Raw genomic sequence first — 22,632 nt, forward strand, 5'->3', positions numbered from 1 at the left:
GGACCACTCGCACGGTGGTGCCTGACAGGGGTGGATTTAATGGATACGCGATGGTTATTTTTAAACCACATCTTGCTCATAGAACATTTTCTTCAAATCACAGACAACCCCCTTTACCAATAGCAAAAAAAGGCTACTTTAGGTCCCTCGGCAAACTATAGAAACTGATAACTCTTTTGGCAGCCCAAGAGTTAAATGTGCAAGTTTACAGGAATTCGGTAGGTCCACCTTTGAATTCATGTGACAGAGCTGAGGTATTAGGTTGAAGGCAACAAAAACCCTGAAGGAAGGCAGCTTTATTTTAAAAAAAATGCATGAGGACCAATTAGTTATTGCTGGAAAAAGATCTGTAATCACTTCAACATGCGGTAAAAATCAGTCCTGAAAAACAGGGATGAAACACTTATCGGTGATGTCAGGGTTACCATCTGCCTTATTGTTTCCAGACCTCCAGAGGAATTTGGCCTTTTTTTAAATAAAATTTAGTTACGCACTGTTACAGCCACAGGGGCACAATAACAATCATCTTGATTTGGGACAGTCTGAGCACGCTCTCCACACTGCTCTCAGTGCTCAGGACGCGGTGACACTCTGACCTTCAGTCACTCCATTCAAGAAATGTTTATTGCTCACCGCTACCCCTATACAATGCAGATCACATATAGGCTTTGTTTCAGTCACAGCTTGTGTACACACTGAAAAGCTGGAAATAGAGCTGCACATACATGTGCATGACTTATTATACTTGTGTTATTTCTAAGTGTTAGGCTGCTTTCACATGTGCGCCGGAAGCTCTGTTTAGGGCTTCTGTTGCAGAATTTTTTAATAATAATGGAGAGAAAGTCCTGCATGCAGGACTTTTTTCTCTGCTTCAAAAACATTCTCCTAAATAGAAACCTAACAGATCCCATTATACTCAGTGGGGGTCTGTTAGGATCCGTTTGATACTGTTATGAGCCAAATCCGGCACTTCGATAATTTTTGTTCTTCTGCTCCTATAACGGAGCAGAAAAATGGAAATAACAAGCGCTGATGTGAGGATAGCCTTAATATTTATCACAGAAGCAAACAAACATACCTACCTGTGGGTGAGGTGGAAAAATTATGAATTGGCGTCAACCAGCATAGGGGGAAAAAGCCCTTCTTTTAGGGTACATTCACACGACTGTAATTCTGGGTCCGCATCAGTTCTGCTATTTTGCTGCTCGGGTGCGGACCCATTCATTTCAATCGGGCCACAAATGATGCAGACAGCACACAGTGTGCTGTCCGCATCCGTAGTTCCATTCCACAGTCCCGCAAAAAATATAGAGCATGTCCTATTCGTGTCCACAAACCATGGACACGAATAGGCATTTTCTATATAGTGCCAGTATCCGTGTTTTGTGGAAACGCAATTTGTGGACCGCAAAACACGGCGTGGTCGTGTGAATAGGAGCGGCGCTGCAGTAACTAGGCCCGGCCACTACATAGTGAGCAGAGCTTGTGTAGGTTGGGTTGACTGGCTGAGGTGCCAAAGCTTATTACAGCAGCTGATCGGCGGGGATGCTGGGACCCCCATTAATCACGGGAAGCCATTTTAACTGCAACTATTAATTTTGTTATCAACAGTATGTCTAAAGGACCCATTACACCTGAAGATTATTGCTCAGATTATCGCTAATATGCGTTCGTATGAACTTCCTTTAGCGATTATCTGGCAGTGTAATACTTTTAGCAGGTTTAAAAATCCTTGCTTGTCGGCGGCAGATCGTGCCATCTGATCACGGATCTGCTGCTGGCAAACAGTGATTCAGTATGGGGAGGAGCGATTGCTTATTCCATCGCTCATCCCCATGCTGAATCACTGTTTGCCAGCATTTACATGCAGAGGAGATTTCTGCATGTAATAGCAGCAGTCTCCTCCACTAGCGAGCAGGCGATTGTCAGTAAGGAATGCTTCCTTCCCAACAATTGCCTGCTGTATATTACACCTGCAGATTTTTCAGGCGATTGTCGGGAAGGAAGCGTTCCTTACTGACAATCGCCTGCTCGCTAGTGGAGGAGACTGCTGCTATTACATGCAGAAATCTCCTCCTCAGTATGTGGAGGCGCGATTGCTAATACCATTGCTCGTCCCCATACTGAATCACTGTTTGCCGGTGGCAGAGTGATGATTACACAGCACAATCTGATGCTGGCAAACAATTATTTTGATACATGTTAAAAGACTCGTTCAGGTAATTGGCGGCGGTATTACACTGCCGGATCATCACTTACAAGTGTTCATACAAACAGTTGTTAACGATGATCTTAGTGATTATCTGTAGGTGTAATAGGGCCTTTAGAGCCCTTTTACAGGGGGGGGGGGGGGATCAAAACAATTATCGGTGACGAACGTTCATGCAATTGTTCCCTATAAGTGTCCAGTGTAAATGTGCTGCAGATCATCTGGCGAATTAGCAAAATGCTTGTTCTTTGGTTATTGCATGTTCCATGCGCAGGTAAAATTATTGTTTCCCAGTAGCACACCGTCCTGTGTACATAGGGATGTGCTGCCGACAAACAATGAATCTTTATGGAGATGAATGATCACAGTAGTGACTTTTCATCCCCATACTGCTGCCTGACAATTTAGCTCTACTGCTGTTGAACGAGCTGGCAGTGACGCTGGGTTCAGACCTGAGCGTACTTGAACGTACACTCTGTATGCGCGATTGTACGGGCGTTTGCAATCGCGCATACAGAGACAAGTGAACGCCCATTGTCGCGCGTTCCCGCTGAAGTCTATGTACGGGAACGCGCGACAAGACGCCCCAAAGAAGCTCCTGTACTTCTTGGGGCGTCGGGCGTTTTACAGCGCGATCGTACGCGCTGTAAAACGCTCAGGTGAGAACCATTCCCATAGGGAATCATTGGTTCTTGCCTGTTGAGCGTTTTACAGCGCGTAGGAACGCGCTGTAAAACGCTCAGGTCTGAACCCCGCCTAATGGTTCATTCCCGATCATTTCCCTGAGTATCGGGCTATGTCAATGCACCCCTATTGTATCAGCCCCATTAGTTATCAGTCATTGAAACTTCTTTCCTGATACCCAGTTATCTTGTACACTGCAGGGTTTCTTACCTTTCTCGGAATCCTGCTGACTACCAGACCATTGTTCTTCCTGACCTGCAGATTCCACTGGAAGGCAATCTAGAAGTCACACAGATAAGACATGTTTACAATGGAGCATGGTCTTTATGAAATGCAGACTGAAGTGACATCATTCATGTAACACTGATTACGCAGCTTTCCCAATTAACACTCAGCTCTTGTGTATTTCTGGCCTCCATAGCAGAAGCAGAATGGAAGGTTATCAAAAAGGAGATGAATATTCAGACCTTATAAAGCAATGGTTCACATTCATGGGCCACTATACAGGATGCTGATTGGAAATGAAGAGCGTTTGTTTCTGACTATTGCCCAGTTGTTAAAGCTGCATTTTTACATACAGCAATTATCCCCTGGACAATCGATACTACGATCATTCATCCCCCTTTCAAATTCAATGTTTGGCGGCAACAAATCTGTTTTCACCGAGCGATGTGCTGACAATTCAGTACCCCTGGGGGTATCTACAAATGTAGTTATGTATTGTCATTGTTATGTATTTTCATGTATTGGCCATATGTTCCTGCTAGAGGAAGGAATGGCTGACAGGAAAAGGGCTAATCACCCTGTTCTTCCCCGTTGGTAGGAGTGGGCCAACACTCCAGAGAGACCATCAAATTACAGAGCACAGCTTCCAGTAAGCATCAGTGTGTCAAGAAAGAAGAGTGATTTTACAGCTCTACAGACACTGCTGCAAAGTGAGGGACTACGGCTCAGACACCTATTAAAACCACCACTAGGCCAGACTAATATCATGCTTTTAACACTATGAACACCTAGTACATATCCACAAGTGCCTGCTCATGCCAATCGATTGCTATCCAACCTGCCACCATAACTCCTCATCTGGTGCCAGAAAATGCACCACTCAGAGCATGTTGAAATTTAAGAAAAATCTAATAGATCAAAAAACTAATGCAAGGAAACTGTCTAAAAACTGTTTGTAGTGCCATTATATTTTTGACTGGACAAAATGTAAAGCAGACTGTGATGACTTTTGTTAATAAACCAAACAGCGTTTTTTTTTATTAGAAAAAACTAAAACAAAAAAAAAATATGAAACAATCTAAGGCCTCATGCACACGAACATATTTTCTTTCTGCGGACCGTATACGGAACCATTCATTTCAATGGGTCCACCCAAAAAACAGAACTTACCCCGTGTGCATTCCGTTTCCGTATGTCCGTATTTCCGTTCCGCAAAAAAATAGAACATGTCCTATTATTGTCCGCATTATGGACAAGGATAGTACTGTTCTATTAGTGGCCAACTGTTCCGTTCCGCAAAATATGTAATGCACACGGACGTCATCCGTATTTTTTGCGAATCCGTTTTTTATGGACTGCAAAATTCATATGGTCGTGTGCATGAGGCATAAGGCCACTTTTAGACGGTCAGGATTTGTAAGCCAAAACCAGGAATGGCCAAAACACAGAAGAGCCGCACATATTTCCATTATACTTTTGCTCTGTAGGTTCCAATCCTAGTTTTACATGATAAATACTGACCATATTGGCCAAATACTGACTGTGTGAAAGAGCCCTAAAAGCAGTTTTCCTGGATTTTACTTTTTTTAAAAATATATTTTAAATACAAACATACAATAAATATTTTCCTCATGAAAAAAGTAATAAAACGTTGTTATCACTTTGCAGTAGTATCTAATAATCCTTTTGATGATCTTGCGCCAGGTCTGGTTAACGGAGAGAAGGCAGTGTTTCTATAAATTTTAATAAAGAGACGGTGACTAAAACAAAAAAAGGAAATAAGAAAATAAGAAAAGTGAATGAAAATTAGCTCCCAGAACACGGATGGCCTTGGCCGCTCCCTGATGAACATATGTGGTAACTTCAGTTGTGTTTACTAACAGAGTACTGTTAAATGGGGGAGTCTGCAGCAGGTCCCACAATTAACATCCTTTAGCTAATAACCTCATAAAGAAGGCGAAAATAACATCTTCGATGTCTGAAAAAAAGTGAAATCTTTTAATATTAACAGAGTGCCTTGGATATTTTCTTTTCAGGACTGTTTTCTGGACATCTGTCTGACATTCGCCCAGGCTTGTATTCTTTGCTGTCTGCTGGGACCTTTGTCAGCGAGGTTTGTTTTCCTTCCTGACAATCACAGTGTGATGGAGTCAAGCCTGCAAGTGTGGACTATTGATTTAGTCTGGAGCCGATGAGTAGAAGGGCCAAAACCAGGGGGTGGACGGCTATGTGAAAACATGAAGGGGAGGAGGAGCGCCTCTCCAGTCTAACTCAACACTGAAGACATAAGGAGAGGGGGGGGGGGGGGAGTTTTAAAACGGGTTTGTCCCCTGTGGCTCAGTAATCGCTAATAAGAACCCCCTGCGAACCAACAATGAACTTCGCTTCCAACCCTTTTTTCCTTGGCCATAAATCAGTAGTGAATTCTAGCCTAATAATATTTCAGTTTCCAGTTGGCCGCCTCTATAGTCCATTATTCCAACAGTATATAATACAGAATATTAAGGTTATTTAGCCCCTGTTGTTGAGAACTTTTCCACTGTGCACAAAATGGTTGGTGTAATACTTGAAATGTTGTAGATCTTGTTAAGATAAGGAGTAAGTGATGGCTGTACTATCCCTAGAGTGCAACAAAGGGTTAATTTTGTCAGGATAGGCCGTCACAGCCCACCAGAGTAGTTCTATAAATGGAACACACATGTTTTTACATCTGTACTTGTCAGCAGCCCCCCAAAACAGCCCCCCTCCTAATAACCCGCCTTCTTCATAAAGGAACCAAGGACAGAACATACAAACATTTAATAGACCTTGTATGTCTGTCTCACAGGACAAAAGGACCGCCAGATACATTACAGATCCTGATTACTTATAAGACAGGCAGGCATGAAATGGATAGGAGATAGATATGAGATAGATAAGATATGAGATATATATGAATAAATAGATGTGAGATAGATATGAAATAAATAGATACCAGACAGATAGACAGACATATATGAGATATAAATATATAAAATAGATAGCTATGAGATATGATAGGAGATAGATATACTGTATATGAAATGATGATGATAGAAAGATATATATATAGATATGGGATAGATCGATAGACAGATTTTCTATTAGGTCCTGGAAGAACCAAACTAATGGTATTATCTAAGCCTATGGCATACTAAACTTAATTCATTATTCCTTGGAACCAAAAAAACACACATTTCAAGGCGTTGGCTCTGGATGACAGCCTCTATATTTGTATTAACTATTAAGATGTCATAGACCCCTCCTCCATGTGCGAGAATGGAGAGCAGCACTTGCTCCAGTGGACCCAGCCTATCCTTGCATGAGATGGAGAGCCATTTATTTGAATGACCACTATGTAATGCTAGTGACAGTTGCAGGGGAAGTATGTGCAGTATCCTCCTGAGATGGCTGATTGCCAATGGTGAGGGAAGTCAGACATATGACGATCTGCTGATGGCCACTCCGGCTTCTTTTTGAAAAGGGGTTGTCTACAGGAATAAAACTATGGCATAAAAAATCGGGGCATATCTATCCATATAGTACAATAAATCTTACCTTCTTCTTCCTCAGCAATGAAATCAAAACGAATGGGAATGTCTGCATCCCGTGTTGCCCCCATCAGAGAGAGGCAGACTATCTCCCCGTCAGGACCCATTATAAGGCTCCCTACAGAACTGCCTTTACAGCACTCTGGAAAAAAAGCAGACATACATGGAACAGATTTATTAGTCTATAGTTAGGAGTATAGAGGGAATTATCACAGATAACTTATATTTATTAGACAGCTGCAACATTTTATTGTATAGAGGGAGAAAAGAAAAATCACTAGCTACACCCAATATAATAAACATCTAAATATATTTTACTAATATACATACAATTATAAAAAAAACAACTAAAATTGTACACTTTTTAAACCTAAACATTTTTTTAATTTCTTTTTTAAAAGGAAGGTCCTTTCATTTGCTGTTTTGGATATTGTCAGAAAAACTTCAGTTCTAACCTGAAGTTTATGGGATAAATGGCCAATCAAACATTATAACTGAGCAGGGGTGTAGCTATAGGGGGTGCAGAGTTAGCAGTCGCTACCGGGCCCAGGACCTGAGGGGGCCCAAAGACCCTTGTGCTGCATAAGAAGACACCAGTATTATAGAAAGTGCATGCAGGTCAAGTTACACCACTGGCTGGAGGGAAGAGGTTAGGTCTACAATTTGGCTAGGGGGGCAAGGCATCTCAATTTTTGCCAAAGGCAGCATGAAGGCTATGTGCCTCCCTGCCCCTGGCCACAAAGTACTGAGGGAAGGGGGGCCCAAGCTGAGCCCTTGCACCAGGGCCCATGAGCCTTTAGCTACGCCCCTGTAACCGAGCATGCTTTTATGACTAGTTCTGCCCCCATGGCTTTTGTTAAAAACTGCCCTCATATCAACTGGTTGAACAGATAAAGTTGGTCATAACCTGGAGATGTAACCTATTTTCTGCTACCCGTTGCTACCTTTTACATGGCAATAATGAGTGTGATGGTCAACATCATATGTCTGTTAAAAAGTTTATCAACCATGTTAGATTTTTTTGCTTGTTGTTGGGTAATGTTGGTGTAAAATTTGTCAAGGCTAACTACAGATCTGCAGCCAATCAATGGAGGCCCACAATAGGTCATAAATAATGGAAGCGGTGTTTCAGTGGTTTGTCATTTTAATTTATCTGAAATTGTCACTGTGGCCACCTTTAGGTTGGAATCACAAATGCTGTTTTGTGTGGCAAGTTTTTTTGAGCCAAAGTTAGGAGTGGATAAAAAAAGAAGACAAATAATTTCTTTGAATCTGCAACTGCCACAAAAAACTGCATGTGATTGCAGCTTTGGGGGAAAAAATGCATTTATTTGACATGGTTTTCCTGGTGTTTTTGTGCAATTTTTCTTGCCTAAAATTGCTGTGGCCAGATGTTACATGAAAGTTTACAGTGAAATATAAAACACCTTACAATGTCCCAGATTTATTAATACTTTAATTTGTAGACAGAGTAAACTCAGACAGTCTGAGACCAGTTTCACACAAGTGTGGGTCTGGGAAACAGGCTCCATTTGACGGCTCCATTTCCCGGACCGAACACTGCTCCTCTTACTCAAATCACAGCATTATACAGAAGACCCACATTCAGACAGGAACTCGCAGTAATTATGATGCTGAGAGATTGCTTCAGAGGAGTAGTGTTGGGTCCAGCAAATGCAGACATCACACGGAGCGTGTTTCCCGGACCAAAAAATTAGTTTTTTTTTGCGGTCCACAAAAACGGTTTCCGTTGTTCCGTGACCTGTGTCTGTTTTTTCTACTGTGGGTCTTCCTTGATTTTTGGAGGATCCACGGACATGAAAAATCAAAAAAAAATCTAAGTCAAGTTTGCCTTTGAAATGATAGGAAAAAACAGACACGGATCACGGACGCGGATGACAATCTTGTGTGCATCCGTGATTTTTCACAGACCCATTGACTTGAATGGGTCCGTGAACCGCTGTCCGTGAAAAAAATAGGACAGGTCCTATTTTTTTCACGGACTGGAAACACGGACACGGATGCCAAACGGTGCATTTTCCGATTTTTCCACGGACCCATTAAAAGTCAATGGGTCAGTGGAAAAAAACGGAAAACGGAACAACGGCCACGGATGCACACAACGGTCGTGTGCATGAGGCCTTATACTGTATTTTTTACCTGTATTTGTAAGCCACGAGCACAAGTGAGTCCAAAACACTGAAGAGGCTCAAATCTTTCCATTATACTTTTTCTCTGTAGCTTCCTTTCCTAGTTTGGCTTAGGCTAGTTCCACACTAGCGTTACCAGTCTCTATTCCAGCAGAGAACAGCCTGCCAGAGAGCTCTGGATCCAGCATGGCCGAATGTTACCGCAATGCCCACCAGCCCCATTCACTATAATGGGATCCAGCGGAGATCTGGCTGCCATCCGGCAAATATGCCAGGATTCGGACAGACAAACACTGCATGCATTGCATGCAATGATTTTTGTCTGACTGAATCCTGCATATTTGCAGAGTAGCGGCCAGATCTCTGCTGGATCCTCTTATTGTCAAAGGGTCCTGCAAGCATTGCGGTGAAACAGCGGCTGATGTGCGCCGCTGTTCCCCTGCTTACCGCTGCGGTCCCAGGTGCCGTGTTCAGCGGTGATCTGCTGCCAGTGCTTCCCATTCACAGCTGCAGTCCTGGGCACTGTCTGTGTAGGTACTGCTGTTCTGGGATCTGCTCTACAGTTTCCTCTTAGCCCTGGCCACAGCATGCTTGATGCTTGTTCCCTGCAGAACTTCCTTAAGGGGCCGGTACTTTATGGGTTAAGTTATGTGACCTCGCTGACCAATCCTAACCCTTCTGCACATATATAGGTCGTTCAGCCCCCTTCCCAGATGCCTCAGTGTCAAGGTCCTTGTGTCCTGCTAAGGTTTATTATATCTGCTTATGTTCTTAACTCGTACTTGTATTCCTGGACTATGCTACCTGTTTGTTCCCTGCCTGCTTGCCTTGACTCTCCAGTTGCCGATCCGGATTGCCTGACCCTTACCTGTGCCGCCTGCCCTGACCTATTGCCTGTTTGACTTCGCCTCTTCCTCATCCTGCCCATCCCATCCTGTCCTGCACTGTTTCTCCTGGTTACGACTTGGCCTGCTGACAACGCCTGTGCCTCTGGTACCTTGCTCAGGTACCTCCTGGTCTACCTGGACCAGTTCCCTCGTGTGCCAATACTCCTCAAGAGGTAGCAACCTGGTGTTCCCCTCAGGAAAGTCTATCCCCAACATCAGGAGTACTGGGAAGATCAAGGGGTTCACTTAGACAACACCCTTAGAGGAGGTAGGACACCTGGCACAGTGGGTTCACACCCGCTGGTTCGAGACATGCTGTAACATTCAGCTATGCCAAATCTAGAAAGCTCTGGCAGGCTGTTCTCTGACGGAACAGCCTGCCAGGGACTGGTAACATAGATGTGAAAGAGGCCTTACAAATACTGATGGAAAATACTGACCGTGTGAAATATAACGGCTACAAGTATCGCTTTAGTTATCTGCTAGGAAAGAGTCACAACAAAGCTGAAAATTTTGAGTATTCTCAGTAGCAGGAGATGGCAACCTTCAAGTATTTAAGGAAATAAAAAAAATGAACTCCAGATGTTCAGGTACGCAAGCAGCAATTAACCATGCCAGTGAAATGCTGCTGGAGTCTCTCTGAAGGCCAGTGAGTGTTTTTTAATACAACTGTAATAAACTAACATCTGTTAGAAGTATTAGGTCTGTACAAGTTTTTTATCCTTATGTGCATAATCAATGTTTCCTTTCAATAACAGCAAAGATCTTAAAAGGTAAAAAAACGGACAATACAAACATGCAGAAATATATATTTAAACACAGACATTAAAGTGTACCTGTTGTTTCAAGTGACCTTTCAGAATAAGCTGTCTTGTGTACATGAGGAATAACACTTTCTGGACATTATATGACTTGTACCTAGAATCGTTCACCAGTTTTCCCATCTCCTGTCTGCATCTCTATTGTCAGATTCCCCTAAACTAACGGGCAGAGATTAGGCTACTTTCACACTCGCGTTTGGTGCGGATCCGTCTTGCATCTGCACAGACTGATCAGCACCAATAATGCAAACGCTTGTATCCGTTCCTAACGGATCTGTTTGCATTATTCATTTAAAAAGAAGTCTAAGTCAAAACGGATCTGTCCAGACTTAAATTGAAAGTCAATGGGGGACGGATCAGTTTTCAATTGCACCATATTGTGTCAGTGAAAACGGATCCGTTCCCATTCACTTACATTGTAAGTCAGGACGGATCCGTTTGGCTCCGCATTGTCAGGTGGACACCAAAACGCTGCAGGCAGTGTTTTGGTGTGCGCATAAAAAGCTGAACGGAGACCAAACGCAGCCAAACTGATGCATTCTGAACAGATCCTTATCCATTCAGAATGCATTGGGGCTGAACTGAAACGGATCTCACAAGCGGACCCAGAGAAGAGGAGATCTTGTTCCTCTATCTCTCTCTAGTACACTCTAAGAATCAGCAGCATGGAGAGCATTATACAACAGTACTGAGCAGTGCTGCTATGAATCTAGCACTGGGGTGAGATAGAGCCAGCAGCAGCTCATTCCTTCTTCTCTCGTCTTTTTGTAGACTTCTAATGGGCAGCATGTTACCTGATCTCTCAGTGAGCCGATAATCTGTCTCATCTCTCAAGGTGTATTTTAGCTGTGAATTGAGGATGGCTGATCATTTCAGGAGGCAGAGGGGAAGATAGGTGGCTGATAAGTGGAGAAAGAGGCCTATTTCTCATATAAGATATATTACACAGTGTGGTGAGGTAAACTGGAATGTGCATGGTAAAGCCCTGGAAGGGGTGCATATCTCACCTAGATGAGATAAGTAAAATCCAGGAAGATGGCGCTGGCTTCAGCAAACCTAGTTGCTGAAGCTATTTTTCTTTATTTATTCAGGGCTGGATTTTATTTGTATTGGGATGGTAGGATTGGTAGTGGGACCGCTCAATCCACCCCCATTCCAGGGCATGGTTTTCCCTGACAGGTGATCACAGGTGAAGACTGCTGTAATCAGTCTGGCATAAAACCAACCTCAGTGTGTCAGTGTGGGGAAGTGTGTGTGATCCTGGAGCAGAGGCTTTGTGTGTGGTCTCAGTCAGGAGGACTGAGGGGCCACAAGGCTATGTGAAACCTGATCTCTCCCCTGTGTGGACTGATGCTTGATGAGCGGAACCTGCTAAGGCTTGGAGCCTGAGACCCTGACCCTAAGGCTGGGTTCAGACCTGAGCATTCTGAAACGAGCGCTCTGTATGCGCGATTGTACGGGCGTTTACAATCGCACATACAGAGACAGGCGTGCACACATTGTCGCGCGTTCCCGAATATCTATGTGTGGGAACGCGCGACAAACGCCCAAAAAAAAGCTCAAGCACTTGTTTGACAGTCGGGCGTTTTACAGCGCGATCGTACGCGCTGTAAAACGCACAAGTGAGAACCATTCCCATAGGGAATCATTGGTTCTTGCCTGTTGTGCGTTTTACAGCGCGTAGGAACGCGCTGTAAAACGCTCAGGTGTGAACCCAGCCTAAGCGGTACTTAGAGGTGAGTCAGGGAAACTTATGTGTTTAGGTAGAGCCCAGACGGGCAAGGTGTTTTATTTTGGCTTAGTATGTTTTTTCGTCATGCCATGTGCCACAATAAAGCACAGTTTGGCCCCTAAATCCTGGTGTCCGTAAAGAAGTGTGTGGTTGCAGCCCCAGTGAAACAGAGCTACCCCTTACAACAGTTTCTTATTTTAGCTTGTACTATTGATTTATGCAAAATATGTTACAGGTACAGTGATTATTTAAGCTGTAAATAAAAAAAGGAAGACCACTTTAATAATAGTGACATAACAAGGCAACTACATTTTATTGAGAGCTGTTTTTATAGGAGGTGTTGGCGCCTATGCTACAGACCTGCACCCCTGAACATAAAAAAGAAGACCTGCCACATTATGTCATTGAGGTACCATTCATGCTGATGCAACCTCTGAGGCCTGTGATTGGCTGCAGCAGTCACGGAACTCAGCTAATTCCTGGCCCCATGGTGAACAGAGCAGCAGCGGGACTATGAACAGGTGAGTCTTCTTTTCTATGTTCAGGGGCACAAGTCCGTAGATTGGGGTAAGGGGTTGTCAGCTCCAAGGCCAACAACTGGTTAAGGTCAGTATCACATATAGCACTGTACTGCACTTTTGGAGTCTAAATTGATTCAGCTAGATGTATGGTAGCAGACTATGGCAATATGAAAAATATGAAAATATTTACATACACAAAAGTATAGTTTCGGGAGTTTTGCTGGTGTTTCTGGAGTCAGTGGTGCCTTTATTAAAATATAGCAAGTCGAGGAATTGTGTTTTTTTTCAGGCTTATTTCTCTAAAGGATTTTAAATATAAAAATCACCTGGAAGAACGCTTGTACAAAAGGGCCCAATTTAAACCAATGCTACTAAAATGCATGTTAACCTTCCCCTACTGGAAAAAAAACAGTGTGGAGGATGACTGGAATGGAATATACAAGTCTATGCATCAGACCTTGAAATAAGGGCCGGTGTCAGTACCAAGCAAACCTTGGTAGATGCCAAAGCTCACTTGGTTTGTAAAATCCATGGTGATCTGGATAAACATGCTATATACTCATCAAGTAGGCCGGAGTGCCAATCACCCAATGGTCCACCAGAACATAGAGTAAGGCAATTGTGACATCATTACCCACTGTATGGGCATGCAAACACACATTACTGTTAGGCCTCAACTAGAATGGGTCCGTGATCCTACCGCACCCCAAAAAAATAGAACAAGTTCTATTTTTTTCGGTGCAGAGGCACAGACAGAAACACCACAGAAGCACTCCGTAGTGCTTCCGTGGGGTTCCGATCCGTGCTTCTGTTCCGAATCTCCGTGATTGCGGACCCATTCAAGTGAATGGGTCCGCATCTGTGATGCGGAATGCACATGGGCCAGTGCCCATGTATTGCGGAGTCGGCCGTATGCAGGCCGCAATACGTCCACGGGCACACAACGTTCGTGTGCAAGAGGCCTTAACCAGGAAGATGTCTGGGTCATATTAGTTTTCAGCTGTTAAATAATCTGAAGAACAAGTCCATTTCCCAAAAGGCAGTTTGGCATAGATCACATGAATGGTGCATCTTACAAACACCAGTATAAAGTGCACTCGGTTCTGGAAGATCTTTCACACCATCACAATTCTTTCTTACCTTTGAGTTCTTCTGGGAGAGATCCTCTAATGATACCAGTTGGCAAACCTTTTGGGTTTATTGCACTGGCACTACTAGTAGCATTGGCTGCCTTTAAATTTGCCATGCTGCTTTGGTTCCCAGGTCTCTTCTTGCTATTTATCGGAGGTAGAGAACCTAGTGGAGGGGCCTCTGGGGCTGGAAGATCACCACCTTGTCAAAAGAAACAATAACAAAATGAAGTGCATTACAATGGACACCATGGCACTTTGATTCTGACATGTTTCCTTCATCGATTTCACATGGAGCATACACTGTTATCCTGTTCCAGATTTTTCATATATGTCACTGGATAACGATTTTTAGTTATATAAAATTCTGTCCCAACCCCAAGCTCTTCTGAGGAACTAAAACACCATAAACCACAATGCAGACCGATATAGAACTAATTCAATTTCATATAACTCTCTCTTGTCATTAGAATCCAGTAGTGGGACAGTATTTATATGCATGTGTGTAGCTTTGGGGGCCAGACCCATAAGGGGCCCCCTCAGGAGGAAGACTAAAAAATGTTATTGTCAGGGCCCTCTCAACAGTATTATACAATGGCATTATATACAGTGACACTGTAGGAAACGGACGGAGCAGCTGCCGGGCCTTGTCTAAGATCTCAGTCTTGACTAGTCACAGGAGTGGAGGTTGCACGTGAGTTGGGGGTTGCGAAGAAGTTGCTGGTGGGGCCCAGTCAGTTGTAGTTACACCAATGTTTATATCATATAGTCACCTCATATTTACATGAAATTCTAACAAGGGGGCTCCCACCAGGAGCGGATTGGCTATAGACCTTACAGGGAAATTTCTTGATGGGGTGATGCACAGCGGGCCACCCAAGTCCTTCTCTCTGCCACTGGCTGGATACATAATGAGTTCTCAGAGGTAAATAACACTGTGAGAATCAGGTACTCGTATATATGCCCAGCAACCGAATATGTCCTCCTGAATTCAATTGCTGTGGCCTACATCTCACCTCCCGAGCCCCTTCTCCATATCTTAATCACAGACAACTGGAGGAGGAGGACAGAAAATGGCATCTATAGATGGCCATCATGGAGGGACATCTTTTGGGACAATAGATTAAGCTGCATTCTGGTATATGGTTCTGCTGGGATGGTATTTTGTGCTATGGTATTGCTACCCTGCCTACTTGTGTTGCTTACCTTCTGTCAAGTTGGACCCCCTTACAACATGGGGACACTTTATTTTTTTTCCAGGGCCACTTTAAGTTCCCAGTCCGTCCCTGGTTCCCACTATATACATTTGTAACACCTCAGAGTTGTGTTACTACATGCCTCTACCCCGCTACTATCTCCTAAGAGCCTTTATACTGTCATCAGATATTATTTTGCATATGTCTTCCACAAATGTGCATATAAATCTATGTTAAATGCAATTGTTAATGTAATTTTCCTGGCTACCAGCAGGTGGCAGCAACCCATTGGCAGGTACAAGCTACAGTTTAGTGTATCTGAGTTGGAATGGACTGTGGAGAGGTGGGCTGGACCCACATCCTGTAGTATGGGTGGAGAAGGAAGTTAGAGGGAGTTTAGCCCACCCCTTGCTAGGGGTAGGGTGTGTGTGTGGAGTTCCCCTGCATAGGAAAGACAGCAAGGACCTAGTCTCCGCTGAGACTTGGCCAAATACCCAGCCTGAGCACCTTCAGCTCTGCTGGATGAGGATAGCAGAAACTACAGACAAACTCCAGAATTCCAGGAAGAAAGCATCCCCTGAGAATCCATCTGTGAGAGAAGTCCGGAGGCCTAAGAAAAGCTTATTTCTCTACAGCTAGTCTGTCCCCACACAGCAGAAGTCACATTTAAAGCATAAGTACTCATTCCTGCCAATCATTGCCAAAACCTACTGGGACCATGAGACCAAAGCTGTATAGTGTTTGGATGCAAGTTATTTCAAGTAAAGCAACATTTGAACTTTATCTAAAGGCCTGGACATAATTTATTCTGCAAAGTTTCTCTATTACTCCTACTATCACTACACTCAAATTTATTGCAAGTGAGCCAGGAGTCCGGCCTTACCCAGGTAGGAGACACTGTGACACAACTACCACCAAACTACAGAGACATTATAGGCCATTACCCTACTCTGGCACTCCTAACCTGGGACGTGCGTTATAACACCTTGGAAGGGCCCTGGGATAGTACCCTGCGCACGCTGCAATTGGCGTCACAACAAATACAGAATATTATCCACCAGTACCTGGCCGCTGCACATTTATGCCTTTTATGGATTATAGAGTGAAGGATATATGTCTGGTGTAAGCAACATCTAATCCATATGAAGTAGAGACGGTTCTATATAAGTTCCATATGAGAAAGAAGTATTGCTGAATATACAGTAACTAAGGCATCTACTGTAGAAATTAAAACATATATGTATATTGGCAGTAGTTATTTCTCATCAATATGGAGATTTCAATGGCATACTACTGCCAAAAATATGTTTTTAAAATAACCCTTTGTAAATGTGTCCTTTTATAGTACTGGTATTTTTCTATATTATACCTATGAAATGTGTATCTGTTTGATTTTGTAAAGGACAAAAAAAAAGTAAAATACTGGCATATCCTTATGATGTACGAGGAAGTTCCATCTCTAGTACCTCCACCTACATATCTGCTTGGTGAGCCAGCCCCCACATCCATGCAGAGGCAAAATAGACGGATGGATGGCTCCTCTCCATTCAGTTTTATGGAAATTAGGAAAACAAGAGAGCAAGTGTGGAGTTGGGCTCTTTCATACAATTTTCCCGACTGGGTAGTGTCCATGTGTAAAACAGACAGCAAGCGGGCTAAACTCTGAACCATGAAAGTGCATATGACTGATTTTCTGCATGGTCCATAAAGAGAAAACACGCACCATCCCACTCCTATTTTCCCACAAGACTCATTCACTGAAGTCAATGGATCTGCGAGAAAAAAAAAAAAACGCACATGGAAGGCATCCATCCAGAACACAGGTTTCATATTGCTCGTCTTAAAGAGGCCAGTGGCGGACTGGCAACTTACAGTGGCCCTGGAAATAAACTAAAAGTGACCTAGGCAAAGTGACAGAAGGTTGGAGCAACACAAGTAGGGGGTGCTTAGCCATACCATATGCAATGCAAGCCACAGGTGGGGTGAATGGCGGAGAAGGAAGCCATGGCTCCTGTGCCAGCCACATTATTCAACTGTATCACTATCTGGATAATGGTAATACAGTTGAATTCAGGAGGGCATTTGTGGTACCTGGCTGGATACATAAGTACCTGATGTTCCCATCATTAATTAGAGTTGAGAGCATCAGATTGTTAAATATGCCCGAGGAGGGCTCGTTTGTTACATATGCCTGGGCTTCAGCCCACCAGGAAATTTCACTGTAGTGTCTATGGCCAGTCCACCCCTGAAAGAGCCTATATAGAAACAGCCAAGCAATCCATTGGCTGCCTGAGGGATGGAACGAGCTTCAGACACCCGCCATTCTCCCAATATATAAAAGATATGCTAGAAATGTCTATGGTCTGTTGAAACTGACCTAATATGTGTTCTGGATGCAATAAATATGCACTTCACGTAAACGTTCTCACATGTATTTTTAAGCAAAAAAATTATATCAAAGAGTATATAAAACATATGACAATAAGGTGCATTAGTAATATGCCTACCAACAGGCTTTACAGAAATAACACACAAGTGCATTTAACACTTCAAAGACAGACATGTTGTTCCAGCATGTACTAACTCATCTCAAATGTTCTAAAGGTCTGAACATCATAAACTTAAGAGGGAATCTGTCACCAGCAACTTTCCTATCCAGCTGTTTGCATAGACACACAGCTGTGGTTCAGCTGATTAAAACGCTGTTTTTCTTTTCTCAGGCTCTGTTCCCGAGTTAGGCTACTCAATACCCCCCCAAAAAAATCTGTTTAGTCCTCATGCATTCTGAATGGAAAAAGATCCGTTCAGGATGCATCAGGATGTCTTCTGTTCCGGCAGCATTCCATTTTGTGACCGGACACAAAAACCCTGCAACCTGATACCAACTTCACTGATTCCCCAGTTCATCTCTACACACAGGAAATAACTACTTAGCCTTGGCCAGTGATTGGCTGATTAGTTATTTCCTGCATGCTGAGACAGATGAGCAGAAACCAGGGGACAAGGGAAGCATCAGAATGGGAGTGGCGAGAGATCGGCAAAGAGATTAGATTTTATTTTATTTTTTTTCATTCCATTCTGAAAAATGATTACCAGTGGAGAAAAAATCCCTTAAAATTACCAGTTTGGGATTCATCTAGTCACAACTGCTGAAAACCAGTGGTTAAAAAGATTTCTAAAGCAATGTAATAAGTGAAGACAGGCTTCATTTAGGAACTGTCAAAAAGGGGTTGCTCATAGGTAATGATGAAAAGTCTGCCAATTATTGAGATGGATGAATCTTTTCTATCTCAATTAATATTTAAGCTTGTTTTAATGAGCATAGACTGTACTGTACATTGCCCAAATATCTCACACCTAAATACAGAGAGCTAATTAGAAAAGTAGAGAAATGATTTGTGGCTTCTTTGAATGAAACTGTTGCCAAAGCAATCTGATGGGCATGCATTATATAATGTATAGCATTTTTGCCGGCAATTCAGAATGAAAGTGAACACTTTTCATTGGTTGAACCGATTTACATTTGCAGCTTACAGTTCACATTTAACATACTCATCATATGCCACATCCTAAAGATCTTTGGCTTATCTGCTTGTCATATATTTTGCAATAGTTTCTGAAAATAAATGTTAAGTGTATCAAATAAGTGAATCAGAATCTAAATAGTTCATTCTGTGCTGATTTGATTTTCAATATAGCATTTTAGGAATGGGTTGCTCATTTTCTGTCACCAGCCATTTAAAAGCTATGTGCTTTTTTAAACTATATTTATCTCATTGGCAGGTATAAGCTACAGTTTAGTGTATCTGAGTTGGAATGGATTATTCCAGCTTAGCTCCCCCTCTGTGGAGAGGTGGGCTGGACCCACATCCTGCAGTATGGGTGGAGAAGGAAGTTAGAGAGAATGTAGCCCACCCCCCTGCTAGGGGTTGGGTGTGTGTGTGTGTGTGTGTAGTTCCCCTGCATAGGGAAGATAGCAAGGACTTATTCTCGGCTGAGACTTGGCCATATTCCCAGTCTGAGCACCTTCAGCTCTGTTGGATGAGGAAAGCATAAACTACAGACAAACTCCAGAGTTCCAGGAAGAAAGTCCAGAGGCCTAAGGGAAGCTTATCCCTCTACAGCTAGTCTGTCCCCACACAGCAGAAGTCACATTTAAAGTAGTAGTATTCATTCCTGACAATCCTTGCCAAAACCTGCTGGGACCAAGAGACCAAAGCTGTATACCGCTTTGATGCAAGTTATTTCAAGTAAAGCAACGTTTGAACTTTATCTAAAGGTCTGGACATCATTTATTCAGCAAAGTTCTTCTATTACTCCTACTATCACTACACTCACATTTATTGCAAGTGAGCCAGGAGTCCGGCCGTACCCAGGTAGGAGACATTGTGACACAACTACCACCAAACTACAGAGACATTATAGGCCATTACACCACTATGGCATTCCTAATCTGGGACGTGCATTATAACACCTTGGAAGGGCCCTGTGCACGCTGCAATTGGCGTAACGACAAGTACAGTATATTATCCACCCGTACCTGGCTGCTGCACTAGCAGGAATAATAAAGGAATAGCACAAGTTGTTACGATAAGAGGGAAATAATTAGTTGCTAAAACACATATCAGGATAGGTTACAGGTAGGGATGAGCGAACGTGCTGTTTACAAGTTCAGGTTCTGGGTGAATTCTGTTATGGATTCCATTTTGCAATCCGTCATAATAGAAGTCTATGGGCAGCATAACGGATCAGGTCGGTATGCAAGTTCGCTCATCCCTTGTTACAGGTCCTCTTTAAGTCCAAGATTTAGACGAGTTGCGCCTCACCTAGCCATATGCCTCGCCAGTTTAGGATGTGCTGTTTTTGAGTAGAAAATTCACACCATATAAAGTCAAAGGGAATCTGCTACCATAAAAACTATTAAACTATTGTAAAAGTAAATATGTAATTTTTATCTCATTACTCACATTCTACCACATAAAAAAATAAACTATTGTAAAAGTAAATATGTAATTTTTATCTCATTACTCACATTCTACCACAGTAAGCAAACAGTGCGCTATATGTTAATGCACACCCAGGACTCCTGAAGGTGAATTTACATGGGCAGACTCTCTGACAGATTATCGGCAACGAACATTCTTGCTAACGCTTGTTCCCTGAAAATTTTGCCCTGTAAAGGTGCCACTAAATACCTGAAGAACGCTCGTTCATCGGGTGATCCTATCTTTCATGCAGGCACAAAAATTGTTTCTCGTGTTTTTAAATTTTTTTAATTACACAAGGTGCAACTAAAATAATGTGTCCTTTCTATAACAGTTGTTTTGATATAGGAGATATGATATAGGAGATATAGTTTATGATCACAAGGTAAGGGCTAGAATCTGCAGTGTAACATGTCAGGGCGTTTTGACTATTATTTTTTTAGTTTTTATTTTGTCTTTATTTTTTATATGGTCATACAAGATAAAATTTTTTAACTGGGTCTGACTTATTAGCCCCTGTTAAAGGGGGAATACAGCCTGCAGAGACGTTGTAAAAGTCTGTTGAGCAGTGGCCTTGTCTGCCAGTACACACACAAACACACACAGTAATTATTATTCTGTGTGTGTACTGGCAGGTAAATTCCGGGCCATAATGGATGACAGCTCTGTCAGCCACTACGGCCTGGGCCTCATTCCCTGGCTGTGCTCTTAGCCAATTGGTGAGATGCTGAGTAGAAGTGAACATGGGCCGAGGATCATCCTCTGGCCTGTGTGCTCTCCTACTCAGCCCAGGGGTTATTACTGCTTTTTATTTTATTAACACTACAGGGGCATAATTACTGTAAGAGGGCAGCACTACAGTAAGGGGGCACTAAAGAGGCATTCTACTGTGTGGGAGAAAGAAAGAGGCATAACTGTAGGGCTAATAAATTGGGCATGACTTCTGAAGGTGGCACTAAGAGGGGGCTGACCACTGTGAAAGGTGCACTAAGGGGAAATTCTACTGTGAAGGGGGCACTATGGGGACATGACTACCGTGTGGAGGTAATAAAGGGGCACTAAGGGAGCATTTAACTGTAGGGAGAGCACTAAGGGGAAATAACTACTGTGTGGGGCACTAAGGGGGCATACAAGGCCTGTGTGGCATACAGTAACGTAAACTCTTCACAATGACTCGTCCAGCAAGGGATAAGCCAAGGGTGGAGGGTTGCGGGAAGGTTTGTCAGGGGAGGGTGGCATTCAAAAATTTGCTATGGGGTCCAGCTTTTTCTAGGCATGCACCTGCTGTTAAGCCTCACTGCACAACTGAACTGGGTCTGCTATGACCTAGTAGCTTATGCAGTAACCTGGCCCCCAGTGAACATATGATTTATAATACCGTAGCAGGAAGCGGCATTGCCACTTCCCGATCTGTATAGACAGAGCTAATTTAGAGCAGTGTATACAGCCATCGGGAGGAAACGGGTGTTAAAAAATTGTCTCTGCCTTTTTTTTGGGGAGCCCAGCTATGACTGACAGCACTCCTTTAGGTGCACTATTTGGCTCCATTCAAACGTGCGCAATTGTGGTCCGCATCCGTTCCGCAATTGTGGGAAACGGGTGTTGACCCATTCGTTCTCTATGGGGACCGAATGGATGCGGGCCGCACAGTGTGCTGTCCGCATCTGTATTTCCGGAGCGCGCGCGCAGCTCCGGAAAAATATAGAACATGTCCTATTCTAAGAATAGGCATTTCTATGAGGGTGCTGGCCGGGTGCAGGGGCGTAGCATGGGGGGCAGAAGGCAGTATAATGAGGGTGATGGATGCCTATGACTCCCATCCCCTCCGTTCTGCCACATAAGCTTCAGGCCAGGCCTAAAGCTTTAAGAAGGTGTAGAATGGCACAGGAGATTGCGATTATATCACCGTGACCTCCTGCGCCAGGTCTCGCGAGATGACGTGATGACGCGGCGCAGGAGGGCATGGTCATGTGTTCCTGACTGCCTGCGCCGGAACGCCCTAGCAAAGACTACAAGAGGTGATGAAGAGAGGTGAGTATATTTTTTTTAAATGTAAGTACTGGGGGCACTATGGAGGTGGGCAGAAGAGATACAAAGGAGGCCGGTATATTTAGAAAGAATGGGCACCATTTTATATTATACAGAGGGGCCATGATATATTATACAGGGGGGCCATTATATATTATAGTATACAGTGGGGCCATAATATACTGTATAATAATTATACAAGGGGGCCATTATATATTATACATAGGGGCCATTATATATTGTAATTATACAGAGAGGCTATTAATAATGGGCCCTCTATATATTTTTAATATATAATGGCCCACCTGTATAATTATTTAATATTATGGCCCCACTGTATAACTATAATTTATAGTTATACAGTGGGGCCATAATATATAATAATTATACAAGGGGGCCATTTTATATTATGCAGAGGGTCCATTATATATAATAATTATACAGGGGGGGGGGGCAGTATATACAATAATTATACAGGGAGGCCATTATATATTA

General features: G+C 43.2%; 1 protein-coding gene across 4 annotated transcripts in view; it reads right to left on the bottom strand.

Moving 5' to 3' along the window:
- Window positions 1-22,632, bottom strand: part of KIAA2012 (KIAA2012 ortholog) — a 206,418-nt gene that overhangs the window by 105,922 nt on the left and 77,864 nt on the right. For all 4 annotated transcript variants that reach the window (XM_044273881.1, XM_044273883.1, XM_044273880.1 and 1 more), the window contains exons 10-12: window positions 13,939-14,130; window positions 6,695-6,829; window positions 3,104-3,172 (exon numbers count right to left, since the gene is read on the bottom strand). In XM_044273881.1, coding sequence (XP_044129816.1) covers window positions 3,104-3,172; window positions 6,695-6,829; window positions 13,939-14,130 — 396 coding nt within the window. The remainder of the gene's footprint in view (window positions 1-3,103; window positions 3,173-6,694; window positions 6,830-13,938; window positions 14,131-22,632) is intronic.

This window comes from Bufo gargarizans, unplaced genomic scaffold (assembly GCF_014858855.1).
Source record: "Bufo gargarizans isolate SCDJY-AF-19 unplaced genomic scaffold, ASM1485885v1 original_scaffold_1263_pilon, whole genome shotgun sequence".
In the NCBI taxonomy this organism is placed as follows: Eukaryota; Metazoa; Chordata; class Amphibia; order Anura; family Bufonidae; genus Bufo; species Bufo gargarizans.